Source organism: Takifugu rubripes, chromosome 22 (assembly GCF_901000725.2).
Source record: "Takifugu rubripes chromosome 22, fTakRub1.2, whole genome shotgun sequence".
Lineage (NCBI taxonomy): Eukaryota > Metazoa > Chordata > Actinopteri > Tetraodontiformes > Tetraodontidae > Takifugu > Takifugu rubripes.
The window spans coordinates 7,163,451-7,177,083 of record NC_042306.1 but is presented as its reverse complement, the minus strand read 5'-3'; the positions used below and the strand labels follow the sequence as shown (position 1 = coordinate 7,177,083).

Below are 13,633 nucleotides of genomic sequence, written 5' to 3'. Positions count from 1 at the left end.
TATATATATATATATACACACACAGTATATATACAGTGATAATGTTTTTCCTAGAAATACTGTATGCCTCAGCAAGAACTGTCCATGGTGCTGGAGGAATTTTTCCCAGGCCTTTGTGTAGCCTAATTCCCAATTACACTAATGGCGACTATTCAGCATACCTGGTATTAAGCATACCTGTCTACTATTGGGGGGGGGGGGGGGGGGGGGGGGGGTCTCTGAGAGAAAAGATGATGTCATAGTCTTCGGTCTGTGCCATGGAGGACGCAGATGGCTGCAGCTCCTGTCCATCCTTCACTCTTGTTGCAGTATTGAGAGTCGCCAAGGGCAACCAATGACGACCTGTCGCAGATGAGGAGTTCTGAGACTCAAAATGAGAACTACGCTTAAAGGTCCATTACAGACACGGTGCAGACCGCACGTGCACGGCGCCGCGTTCACTCCTGTGCACGACGAGTGATGTGCAGGCGGCAGCGGAGAGGAGCTGGTCCAGCCCAGAGAGGAGGAGAAGGAGGATAGACGTGCAGAAGGGTGTTGACGGTGGGAGGCAGGAGGAGAGGAGGGGAGGAGAAATAACACGCTAGGAATATTACAAGCTTCTAATAATGGCGGCCAAATCGGATGGGGTCTTGAAAATGAAGAAGAGCGATGTGGCCTTCACCCCACTGCAGAACTCGGAGCACTCCGGATCGGTTCAAGGGCTCCACCCGGGAGCGCAGCTCGACTCTGCGGGCACCGGGGATGCGGACTTCGCTAACGGGGAGTCGCGATGCTGCGGTGGTGGAGGCTCAAACTCGACATGCCTTCGCCTGGGCAGGGAGCAGCAGAAGTACACGGTGTGGGACTGCCTGTGGATCTTAGCTGCCGTGGCCGTGTATGTGGCCGATGTGGGCAGTGACGTGTGGCTCTCCGTCGACTACTACCTCCATAACGACTACTGGTGGTTTGGCCTGACGCTCTTCTTCGTGGTGCTCGGCTCCTTCTCGGTCCAGCTATTTAGCTTCAGATGGTTTGTTCACGACTTCAGCACTGAGGACGGTGCGGTATCCGCCGCTGATTGCACCCACATGGATGGTAATAAACTGCTCAGCGGCTCTGCCTCGCACGGCGACGTTACCGCGCAGCAACACCCGGCTACGCCGCAGAGGCAGGCGTCGACCGCCAGCAAGAACACCACGACCAACAGCACGGCGAGCACCGCGGTGGGCAGGAGTGAAAAACGCTCGGCCTACTACACCTTCTGCGTCTGGATCAGCCAGTCCATCATCCACATCCTGCAGCTCGGCCAGATATGGAGGTAGGAGCTGACAGGAACCAGGGATAAGTGCTTATTGCACATGTGGTGTGCAGGAATGGAAGAGAGTTTCTTAAGTCGACAGCTACCTCCTGTCATGTTCAGGAACACGAAGGTGATTTTGAAAATTAGCCTGTGGGACGATTTTTTCTGGTCATTACCATCAATAACCCCAACTCAGCAGGGGAGGTCCCTATCAGAAGACACGTCATTTGGTCAGGACTGTCAGTCCCACGTGATGTCAGGCTGTTAATGCTGAGGCCACATTCCACGCTGATGGCTGAACCTCGCTGGGTGGAGTCATGAGTTCAGATGAATCTTAAGTCAATGTCCACATGATGGTGGTTTGCAGCAGCCAGCCTATAAATGATTCTTAATTTCAAATAAAGCACAGCAAAATGCTCATCTTACCTGACAAAACCTAAATTAAATCATCCCCAATGCCTTGGCTATAGGATGTATTGGATGGAAAATATTATACCATCTTTAGATCTTTTACAAAGCATCTTACAGTTTTTGCTAGGACAAACGATAACATGTAATGGTTTCTAAAATTGCATAGAAGGTTTTATTGACATGGTTCTCTGATCACATTTCATAGACATATATAGTTTATATGTCTTCATGTTAAATTTTGGAATATTCCCTGTTAATTGTTACGCTGCTTCATTAAATCTTTAATCACAAATTTCCCAGTTGTTGTGGTTACATTTATTCTCGTTTTATATTTTCCATTTGCTAGTTACAGGGTGCAGTTTAATTTTTAAGATTTATTTTTGTATTTATAAAGCACCTTTCTGGTCTTCTGTGGCCATGGAAAGCTTTACTTTATAGTCTGCCACCTGCTCATTTGGACAGAAATCAATCAGATTATCAAAGGTCCAGCCAGGAAAAAATATCAGTTCCCTACTTAAATAAACTTTGACATGTTGGAGCCAGGGATCAGATCACCACTGGCATGATCATGCAGAAAAACTCATGACGCATTCAGGAAAAGGGCATGATTTGTTGCTTAGATCAGCCAACTGTATCATTAGTAGCAGCATGGGGTATTACATTCAATGTCTAATTTTTCAGGGCAAAAACCCAGTTTTTCCATTGTTTGACAGGTATTTCACATGCCATCAATAACATGCATAGTATGTGAATCTACTCAGTAGTGAAGTTTTACATGAACTAATGATCACCCCTGTTCTGCTAAGTGACAGTATCATAGTAATATAAGTAATGTGTATTACTCTTCCAGAACACCTCACGAGCAAGGTACAAAAAAAGGGGCCAGATATCTGTAAATGTATCTATATTTTTAGGCTTGGAATATAATTCCCATTCTGGGATCAGGTCTTATAATTAATTCAATGGTATTCTGACGCTTAATAAAATGACTAAAGTGGTAAATTATTAATGAGCAAAGCCACACTTTACAACTCTGTGTCAATATATTTGTAATACTACAGCCCGAGGAATCCATTAGTTTTACAATTTATTAGCAGATTAATTAAAACAAATAAAGCAAATGATCTTTTTCTCAGTGATGTTTGTTCCTTTTTGTTTGGTTGCATTTTATCAAAGACAAATGTGTTATTTAAATATTTTTACACGTATCTCTCCCATCTTCATATCACAGTGTCATTATAATAGAATATTAGAAGGGTAAAAGGTTGCAGCATCTATTTATGAGATCAGTCTACATCAAAGTTTACTAATGTAACTATTGGTAAACTTAACATACTGTCAATAATTCTGTTCTTTAATTATACTATTTGATCAATCAATCAATCTTTATTTATATAGCGTCTTATACAATCAAAATTGTTTCAAGGTGCTTTCCAGAATCCCAGGGCCTGACCCCAGACAAGCAACAGTGGCAAGGAAAAACTCCCCTTTAACAGGAAGAAACCTTGAGCAGGACCAGGCTCATGTAGGGGGACCCTCCTGCTGATGGCCGGCTGGGTAAAGAGAGAGGAGAAGGGGGAGGACAGGTAGAGGATAGGATAGGTAGGAGAGGAGAGGAGAGGGGTAGAGGAGAGGAGAAGTAGAGTGAAGGGGAGGTAGAGGAGAGGAGAAGGAGGAGGAGGGGTAAGAGGAGAGGAGAGGAGAGGAGAGGAGAGGAGAGGAGAGGAGAGGAGAGGAGAGGAGAGGAGAGGAGAGGAGAGGAGAGGAGAGGAGAGGAGAGGAGAGGAGAGGAGAGGAGAGGAGAGGAGAGGAGAGGCACAGAGCACAGAAACACACACAAAAAATATGATGTACAATCACTTCAGCGGGGCCGGAGGTCATTATGCAGCTCCGAGGGCGGCGATACCTGTAAATAAATAGAGAAACTGTAAATGAAACATAGGAATAGAAAATACTTATGAACAAGCCTTTGCAATAGTACAATTTTCTGACCACTTTTGTTTATTTTATTGTTTCTGTATAGTCTGGACTTCTGGACTATTTGGAATATTCAGTTCAAAAGTCTGTTACAATAACACCAGCTGTTGGTACAAAAGCAAAGTGGGTTGTTTGGAGATGGTTAATGGTTAACACTGTGTCCAAAATCACCCATTGGGATTATTGATTATTGATTGATCCCACATTGAAGCACTAATCCAGCTCATTTTAAATTGCCATAAGGTGACCAATGTGTGTGTTTCAGTAAGTTCCGCATATCTTTTAGCAAGTGTGTGTTTGTGGTGCTCTATCGCAAACTCATTGGCTCTGATACCATTAGGTTGTCCTGCTGTTCTATTATGATTGTGTTTGGCTGGTCCAAGATCAGAACACTACAGATTTGATTTTGTTTAACCCCTGCAATGGGCCAGTGTAGACAGTAAAGATGACAGTATCGTATTTTCAATGCAAAATAGTGTCTTTGCCATGTGTGCATGGAGGTGGGTGTGATGTGTAAGTGTGATTGGGTGAATGGAGATTTGGAATATAAAGCATTTTGATTGATCAAAAAGATTATAAAAGTGCTTTTCAAATATAGCCTATTCACCATTCCTAAAGTCCAATATGGAATGAGAGAGGGAAAAATCCAGAAGTCAAGATGTGGGAAGAAATGTAGCAAAGGCAAATGAATGGAAGTTAAAAAAAAAAAAAAACCTTAGCAGGATACACACGCATGCACACAAAGATACAAAACTGTAGACTTCTTCCGTACCTGAGATGGTACACAATCAATCTGCATCACTGTATGTAACATTGTTTCAAGTGTCAAGGTCAAACCGACAACATGTCGGAGTTTCATAATGTTAGATTGTAACTCACACTAGTTTGGTGATGTTTCCAACACTTAAAATGCTGAGTAACAATAATATAACTCAATAATGCTATATGTACATAGTATATATTAGTAGATAGAAGCATTCAGTTTGCTTTATTTAAATCCATTTGATTCATATAAATTCAATTCAATGTCTTAACAAAGCAAAAGCAAACTAATGCATGCATTAATTAGCATAAACCATGAATGTATACATGCTGTACATACACATGATACAAGCAAGGGTACACAAACAATGATTTAATGATTGGCTGTCCCATAGTAGCACGCAAATGCAAGGAAAGTGAGAGAGTAGATGGTGGGTGCTAAGCATCACGGTAAGCCTACCAGCATGTTCAGTGGCATCTTAGCCATTCACATTCATATGCAATGTTCATAAGGCCATCAGAGCAGTGACTGACTTAGTTTGAAGTTGTTTTAATCTACTGGGCATCTAATATCAGATCATTTGTGCAGTCTTTAACTGAATTAAAGTAGTTTGCCTGGACTGTGCAGTTTTCAGAAGCAATCTCAGTACACTAGATGTATAATGTGATCTGTAAAATGTTTTCTTTTTATCTGGTTGACATTGAAATATGTTGTTTTTACATCTCTTTCAGGTATATTCACACCATCTACCTGGGCATTCAAAGTCATCAGAGTGTCGAAACAGAGCGGTGGCGTTATTATTGGAGGATGGTGTATGAGTTTGCAGATGTGAGCATGTTGCATCTACTGGCCACCTTTCTGGAGAGCGCTCCACAGCTGGTGCTGCAGCTCTGTATTATTATACAAACACACAAGCTCCAGGCTGTGCAAGGTAGATTCTTTGCTATGGATCAAGTGCGCACCTATTGTATCTGCCAGACCTAGAAGGAGACTTTTAGTGACCACTGATTATGTAGGTTAAAAAGTAAATTCACTGTGCTTTTTTTTTCAATTGGAAGCATTCCAAAAGATGATATCAATGTTTATATGCTTCAACAAGAGGTCACAAGGACCAATCAAGGTAAAGGTAAAAATGGTTAAGTTTAGATAACACAACCAGTTTGGTTTTTAGATTCTAAACAAAGGTAAAGCTCAGCTTATTTGTGGTAATTACAGTTTAAGTAAGTTGCATCATGTAGGAGATATAAGTATAAACATGTAACAATTATGTAACCACATGCAGTCCTCTCAGTCAGTTACATAAAATGAAACACAAAATGGATATGGATATACCTATAAATGTTTTTTTAAATTAACCTTTAAGGTTCAAGTGGTTTTTCATGTTAAATGTCATCGTTCAGGTATTTTTAGACTGTTTCAGCTGTTTTATGACTCTAAATCAGAGACATAATGGATTTTTCTGCAGTTTACATGCGATTTGTGGCATAGGTGTACAATGAATGGGAGCAGATGCATCAGTGTCACTGTGTATTTTTGAAAATGCAGGCATGACAGCAGCAGCCTCCCTCGTCTCTCTGGCCTGGGCTCTGGCTTCATATCAGAAGGCCCTACGAGACTCTCGTGATGACAAAAAGCCGATAAGCTACCTGGCTGTTATCATCCAGTTCTGCTGGCACTTCTTCACCATCGCTGCCAGAGTCATCACCTTTGCCCTCTTTGCCTCTGTGTTCCAACTGTACTTTGGCATTTTCATTGTTCTGCACTGGTGCATCATGACCTTCTGGATTGTCCACTGTGAGACAGATTTCTGCATCAGCAAGTGGGAGGAGATTGTGTTTGACATGGTAGTGGGAATAATCTACATCTTCTCTTGGTTCAATGTCAAGGAGGGACGGACAAGGTAAGGGGCTTCACCAGGCCAACAAAGACTCACACATGTTTTTACAGGCTCGCCTATTTTTAAGCTTTGTGTGCTCCTATCGATTTCAGCACATGTAGTATTACATTTAATACAAAATGGAGTTTCATGTTTAATTTGGACATGTAACACAATGGATATTATATAATTTCTGAATGATACAAATTTTATTGATATTACTGACTACATACCCCAGTGTTATAGATAATAAATAAAAATGTATTTGTAATAATAGAACTGATTAGTTGTTCATTTATGATAACTATGCTTGTTTGTTTGTTTGTTTACATCTAAAGTATGAACATTTCCTTCTGAATGGATTGTTTTTTTTAATTCTCATCTGTTTTCTCTTGTGTCTTTGTTTAGGTGTCGTCTTTTCATCTATTACCTGTTGATATTAGTGGAGAATGCTGCTCTCAGTGCTTTATGGTATCTCTACCGATCTCCTCTAGCCACTGACGCCTTTGCAGTACCAGCTCTCTGCGTTATTTTTAGCAGTTTCTTCACTGGTGTGGTTTTCATGCTTATGTACTATGCGTTTTTCCACCCCAATGGACCACGGTTTGGACGTTCACTCAGTGGTCATGGTCTCAACCTGGACCCCACTGCTCAGTTCTCAACACTACCATCTGAAGTTGCCACCAACTCACTTCGCTCCAACCGAGGAGCCACCGCAACCCTGGAACGGGACATGGGAAAATATTCTGAGCGCGATGGATGCATGCCAGTGTTTCAGGTCAGACCCACAGTGCCATCAACTCCATCGTCACGTGCCCCACGCCCTGAGGAGACTGTCATCAAGATTGACCTTTGTAGAAACCGCTACCCAGCCTGGGAGCGACATGTCCTAGATCGAAGTATACGCAAGGCAATCTTAGCTGTAGACTCCTCTCAGACTCCTCCACGGCTTCAGTACAAAGATGATGCTCTGGTGCAAGAGAGGCTGGAATATGAAACCACATTATAGTTCCATCTCCCAACAGTGAACCCAGAACTGGTGCAGTCATCAGAGAACTGTTTTGCTCTGATATAAAAAGAAAGAAAGAAAAAAACAGCAGGGACTGTGGCAATAACAATTTATCAGTACCAACTACCCTAATTCTTATTTCTGTTTCTTTTCTTCAACATCAGCACCTAGTTGATAGTAACCTGAGGAGTACCTCAGGTGATATAGTAGTAACATTGATGGGTCCTTCCATTAATGATGCTATGATCACAATTCTCTATTTGCCAAAAAAGGTACCCTGGAAATGTCTATCAACTTTCTGATTAGAGGAAAAGCTTTCACCCAGATGGCTGAGTTCTATCTGACTGAGACATTTCTTTTCACCTTAATAATGCACTGAAACGATACAAACATGGTAGACAAATAGGCACCCACATGCAACTGATTTGGATAAAACCATCTACGACCATCTAATTAATTAAATGTCTGTTAAATCAAGAGAAAAAAGTATCTGGCAGCTAAACTCTACATTTTTTAATCCAGCCCCATAATGCAGGCTATATGAACGTGGAGAGTAGAGAGAAACAAATGAGCAATGAAGCAACAAAAAAGAGATGGAAGACGAGGTCAATACGTCAAATGTCATTACCTTAAGACTGGATTAACCACTGGACAGTTTGAACTCTGACAGAAGATGCAGCATTTTTTTGTACTTTCCAAATGGTGTAGACAGTGTTGAAGTCTTTGTTAATCTGTGTTTCTGTGGTCATGTGTAAGTAGTAGATGACGTCCATTTGTGTATGTGTGTATGACACTGGCTGTTTTTTCAACTAGATGAACAGCTCAGTAGGTCTGAGGCCTAAATCAACTTCCCTGCTTTCCAACCAGTGTGTCAGTATTTTGTTTCCAGGGACACAAAAGTCTGGTGTCTGTCAGTGGCATTGATGGCTTTATACCGGAGGAAACTTCTGTGATGCCAAAGGGAAAATGGTGTGTTGCTGAACATGATACCAGCAGCAGAGTAAAAGTGTTGTGTGAGAGGCTGGAAGTAAAAAAAAGCTGGAATTGGGCTTTCTTTTTAAACAGCAGAGAACTAAATCACACAACAAAGATCCACTGGCTTGAGAAGCACAGCAGTGTGTTAACATGCTGTGTTTACTCTCCCCAAAAAGCTTAACACTAAAGTGTTATTAAAAATAATCACAGAGGAGGTTTTTATGACATCTCCTCTTGCTAGCCATCAGAAGTTTATTAACAAGCTCTTCTGGGAAAGCATAATGTTCATCTTTTGCTGAAGCACAAGGTAAATTATCAAATCAAAAACACAGAAATTCTCCATGTTGTTCATGGAAATTCAGCTACAATCTGGACTCAGTAGCATCACCATAGCTGCTGCTTCCCACATCACCCAGCACAGCTCATTGTCTGTCATTATGAAGCTGTTTTTAGCTTTGCAGAATAAAGGAAAGATTTCTTGTTTCTCTAACACATTCAGTAGTTATAAAATATGAGTTGTCATTCAATGCCAACATGGAGTAGAGATTCCTTACTATCAACTATAGGATTTAGATCATTTTAAAACCCGGGCACAGAATAAAAGGTAGATCACAAGTGCACTGTCCTTTTTTCAATAGAAGCACAAAACCAACATGATGACATCAGACTGTCCACCTGTTTAAGTTGATTTCATGTTTACTTGTTAACCATGTTTATCTCCAAGATGTTTTACATGCGTTTCATGGTTGGTAATTTTTATAAGCACATTAAACCTCAATGAATAAAGGGAAATCTGAATAAATTCCAATTTAAAATTTTCAGTTTGAGGGGACAGAGCCACTGTGTGTGTGTCTCGTGCCATTTTTGATGGCGAAGTACCCCCATTTAACTGTATTTCTTTTCCCTCCGGTTGTTCCTTCATGACACCAAGTGACACCTTAAAGCACCAGGCCTGTGATTCTGTATATCACTATTAGTCCAGTACAGCTTTGTCATGATTTCATTTCTAGCATCAGCGACAGAGCAGGAGTGATCAGAAATATGGACCATTTGATTGGTTGTAATGCTGCTACAAAGTGCAAATGCGGTAACACGCACCTTGTTGCTCAGTGTAAACTGCAACAAATACCAGCACCATGACATCCCCCACTGCCATCAGGACACAATCTGCACAAGCTACAACTTGAATTTAAACTGACAAGTGCAATGTGAAAATTACTGGCATCAATTTTATTTGTGATCATTTTTTCCCCCTTAATGTCGCACTCAAAGTTGAGTTTAAAACATATCAGTCTGGCATTTTTTTGTTTTTTTTTCCTTTTTGGTCTTAAATCTTAATTTCCACTTTTGTGTCAGATTTTCTGAGTGATTTATTGAGTCAGATAAGAACCCCAGTTTCTTTGTTTTAATACCTGCAGAATCACAGTTGCCTCCAATCAGAAGTTGAGTTGGTTCTGTGGAAGTTGCTTATTCCACTTCTGTATCGCTAACTTGACTTAATCTAGTCTAGTATGGGGGTCATAGCTCATGTGTACAACATTTTGGAGTTATCCAAACGTGCGCACGCAGATTGATATCTATTTCTTCCTCTCAAGGCTGGCCGCCTGTGATGAAGTACATATGTGGACTAAAAACGCTCACATTAAAACGGCTGAAGAAATACAATACAATCTCTTAGACTCGTATAGATGGAAAATATTTAAAATAAAGCACACGCATGACCCAACAATCTAGTCCTGGCAGTTATATAAATGGAATCATGAGGGATGAAGTGAGCACATTCTGCCAAGCTGCTGCACTTCAGTAAATCTGGAGAGGGCTGGTACTCTAACCCTTGCTCTGTTTGCCAATTGCATCTCCTGGACATTAAACTCTGCTCACTGCAAAAATGTCTTGGTAGAAATGTTGAGGACACACTCATGGTTACAGTCTGTGCTTCCACTGCTTCCAACTTTTCCTCCAAATTGCATAGACAGGCTATTGGAAACTCATGATAGGATACTGCCTATGCACAAAAAATACATGTTACATGGTCATCAGCTACAGCCTTTTCAGAATGTCCCAGTCCTGCTGTAAATCATGGTGGTTGTTTCTATTTGTTGTATCTGTGCTGATAATTGTTTCTTGACCCTTAAGCCTAAACATTTCTACTAATTTAGATATGCCGCTCTGCATTTTAATTTAAGGTGTCATGTTATTTTGGTCATAATGTGGTTCATCAAAAGGTTCATTGGTGTGTATATTTTGCTTTGTGGAATACTTTCATTTAATTTGATTTGGACATTTTCAATATTTTTACTTGTTACAGGTTATCAACTGGACACAGCATTGCTGTAGTAGCAAATGTGTGCCATCTAGTCACTTAAAGCAGCCTCTTAGGTTAAAATTAACATTTTTAGGCAATGTCTACTGATGGGCAGTTCTTAAATTCATGTACTATTAGACACCTGGTTATCTGACTGAAGTTTTGGTGGTTTTATTATTGGGTGAGCATATGTGAACATGCAAAATATGATAAAGTTCATGATTCAGAATGGTACAATACTGTTACTTGGCACATTTATACACAGCTGCATTTTAATAGCACTTAAAATAATCCCCATAGATAAATTTGTCTGTAAAAGAAGGCATAAAACCAAATCAGGAGCAATTTATTTATAATAAAATATACATATTTTTCCTAGTGATAGATGATGAAAGGAAGTAGAAAGTATGTGATCATGTGACACTCCCCTTCTTTGTCAATGCTGCCTTAAGTCTTTATTTTCTGAAGCATTTCTGGTTACTTCTCAGCATCTGATGAACACTTGGCATAAAACCCTCAAACAACAGACCGCAGCTCCAGTGTGGCCACTTTGTAAAGATGTGTAAACTGAAATACATATACAGTGAACATAATACTACCTCAGTTTGTTTTTGTTTAAAAAAATTTCCCCAAGAGTAGAGATCTGCCTTCACATTGGCAATCATCAGAAAAAGAAATGTGAAGATTATTTTCTTTTCTTTTTAACTGCATTCATTCCAACAGTAAAATAGCCAGTTTATTAGAACATCAAATGTAAATGTGTAGATAATGTGCCAAACTGAAGTTGCAAACATTCGTTTACTGCCTTTATAGATGGTAATCAAAAGAATTCCCATTGTTTTGTTGGTTTTTTTGGATATTTCTTTGTAAAACAGTCTATAAGAAATAGTTCTTGGGTTTTACTTGCAAGCAGCACAGAAACAAAAAAAAAAATCAACAAATGAAGTAATGGGCTAATATTCTATAAAAGTATCCTACTCATGGTAATACATCATCAGATTCTCACGCAGTCTATTCATCACTCTGAAAATGCTGCTTTCTAGGTTTAGTTTGCCTTAAAGAGAATATATTTCTATTCCTAACCTTTTTTCCTATCATATTCCATTTTTAAACTCTGTGTGTGTGTGTGTGTGCATGCGTGCGTGTGTGTGTGTGTGCGTGCGTGCGTGTGTGTGTGTTCTTCATTAGCCATAGAGTGAAGAGTGGGTTCTGTAATGTGCTCCTACAGGGTGTAATTGTCCTTCTGACAGGGTTGTGAAGACTAAACATCTGTGTTGGTCCTTGTTTGTATCGAAGATTCTTGTCTGAATATATTTTTTTCCACCATCCCTGTATGTACATCCAGGACATGTGCCACATACAAACATGGATGATGGATGATGATGCTTTCGGTCCCAAAAGTATGGTGCTTTTATTTTACAATAATGAAATCTGTTCATGATCAGTTGGACATTTGGACATTTTTATTTTGCCTGTGTACACCACCATACATGTTTATTTCACTTATTGGGATGGGGCTTTCGCAGCTGAGCGGTGGGTTGCCAGACACTCATACTGTACCTTGAGTTCTCAGAAACTGATATCTGAGCAAAGTCTAGCCTGATGTTTGTTTAAGATACACATTAAGATGAGGTAAAGACACTGACAATGAGACTTGGTGGCTTATTTGGATGCCATGGATTTCTCTTCATCAATGAAAGCATGCGGACACTGTTAAGTTAGTTATTGTTATGGGTTTTATATTGCTTTTAAAAGTGCTTTACGGGGATTTCTTTGTGCTTTCATTCTAGAGATCAACCCAGCTGTTATTTTTGGTCTTCCTTAATGTCTTAATTTAAATTAATTTATTTCTAAATGACAGCATAGGTCAAGGCAGTTGGATTATGTTTTTGTGATATATTTTTTGGCAAAAACAAAACGCCATTTCTGACAGTGAATTTGAAGTTCTAATTGTGACTTTTTTTCAAAGTCAGTGCGGTGGTGTACAGAACCAAAATAACAATAAGCTCATTTTGGCACATTTTGGTTTTATGTCAGCCATTTTTTTAAGGCAACATAAGCAAAGGCAATCAATTTAGCATTCCAGCAGTTAGCTCCTATTACCAGGAGGCCCCCTCTTACCTGTGAGGGTCTCAAACATCCCTGTAATACAAATATTTTTTTTATAAGATGTCACATCTGTAGAGCATTTACATATCCAAATGAGAGAGTAGGTAGCAGCACAGTAACACTGATAGAACTTACACTTTTATATTCCTTCTGTACATTTTTCTGCTTAGAGAGTTGGTTGTGAAAGAACCACCGATAGTGTGAAGATCAACTTATCTGTAAATAAATGTATGCAAAGTGTACATGTTAAAAGAACATTCCTCTCTCTTTGCGTTCTGACTGTGAAGGGTGTCTTTAGAGATTTGATGCCAGCACAATGGCTGTAAGTACATAGTACAACTTACTATAGAGGTTTTTTTTAATAAGTGTGATATATGTGGTGTATTTTAAAAAGCTAAATGAAAATGTCAATCTTTTCAGTAAACTGCATTGTGTGATTAAAGTCTGATGTGCAAAAAATAAGTGATAAGTAGGAAAAAGTACATTTTGCTTTATAAATAAATCGAGAGCAACACATATACACTAAATGCAATGTGACATTTTGTATATATGGGATTTTTGTAAATTTTTATTTGAAATGAATGCAACACGAACTACCAAAATCAATTTAATAAAATACACTGTGGTCATTTTTCTGGCCTAAAAGTGTGTTTATTTCATCTTTTGGAAGGAAAGGAAGCAATTTGTAGATATCTTTATTAGATCCATGACAATCAGTGACTCTGATGCTTTGTTAAAGGTGATCCTGTAAGAAAATGTTCACACACTTTAATTCATGAGCAGGAGCAGGATCCAAGAGAATTATGAGCACCATAAGGATACCAAAAGGCACAAAGGAAGATTCACTCAGGTCCTGCATGTAAATATAATCAGGGTGTTGAAGATTAAATGGTGAAATAGGCAGGTCAGAAAAAGGTTCACATCTCTAA

General features: G+C 39.7%; 1 protein-coding gene across 2 annotated transcripts; it reads left to right on the top strand.

Annotated features, from left to right (window-relative positions):
- Positions 1 to 228: 228 nt before the first annotated feature.
- xkr4 (XK related 4) lies at positions 229 to 13,337 on the top strand. 2 transcript variants are annotated; one of them, XM_011616304.2, is made up of 4 exons: positions 229 to 1,297; positions 5,162 to 5,361; positions 5,976 to 6,330; positions 6,715 to 13,337. In XM_011616304.2, exons 1-4 carry the CDS (start codon positions 606 to 608, stop codon positions 7,313 to 7,315), a joined length of 1,848 nt encoding a protein of 615 aa, XP_011614606.1. In that variant the 5' UTR covers positions 229 to 605; the 3' UTR covers positions 7,316 to 13,337. The 2 variants fall into 2 exon arrangements, with proteins under 2 accessions (XP_011614606.1, NP_001027886.1); NM_001032714.1 differs by lacking the exon at positions 5,976 to 6,330 and having other exon boundaries at positions 565 to 1,297; positions 5,162 to 5,363; positions 6,716 to 7,584.
- Positions 13,338 to 13,633: the final 296 nt, after the last annotated feature.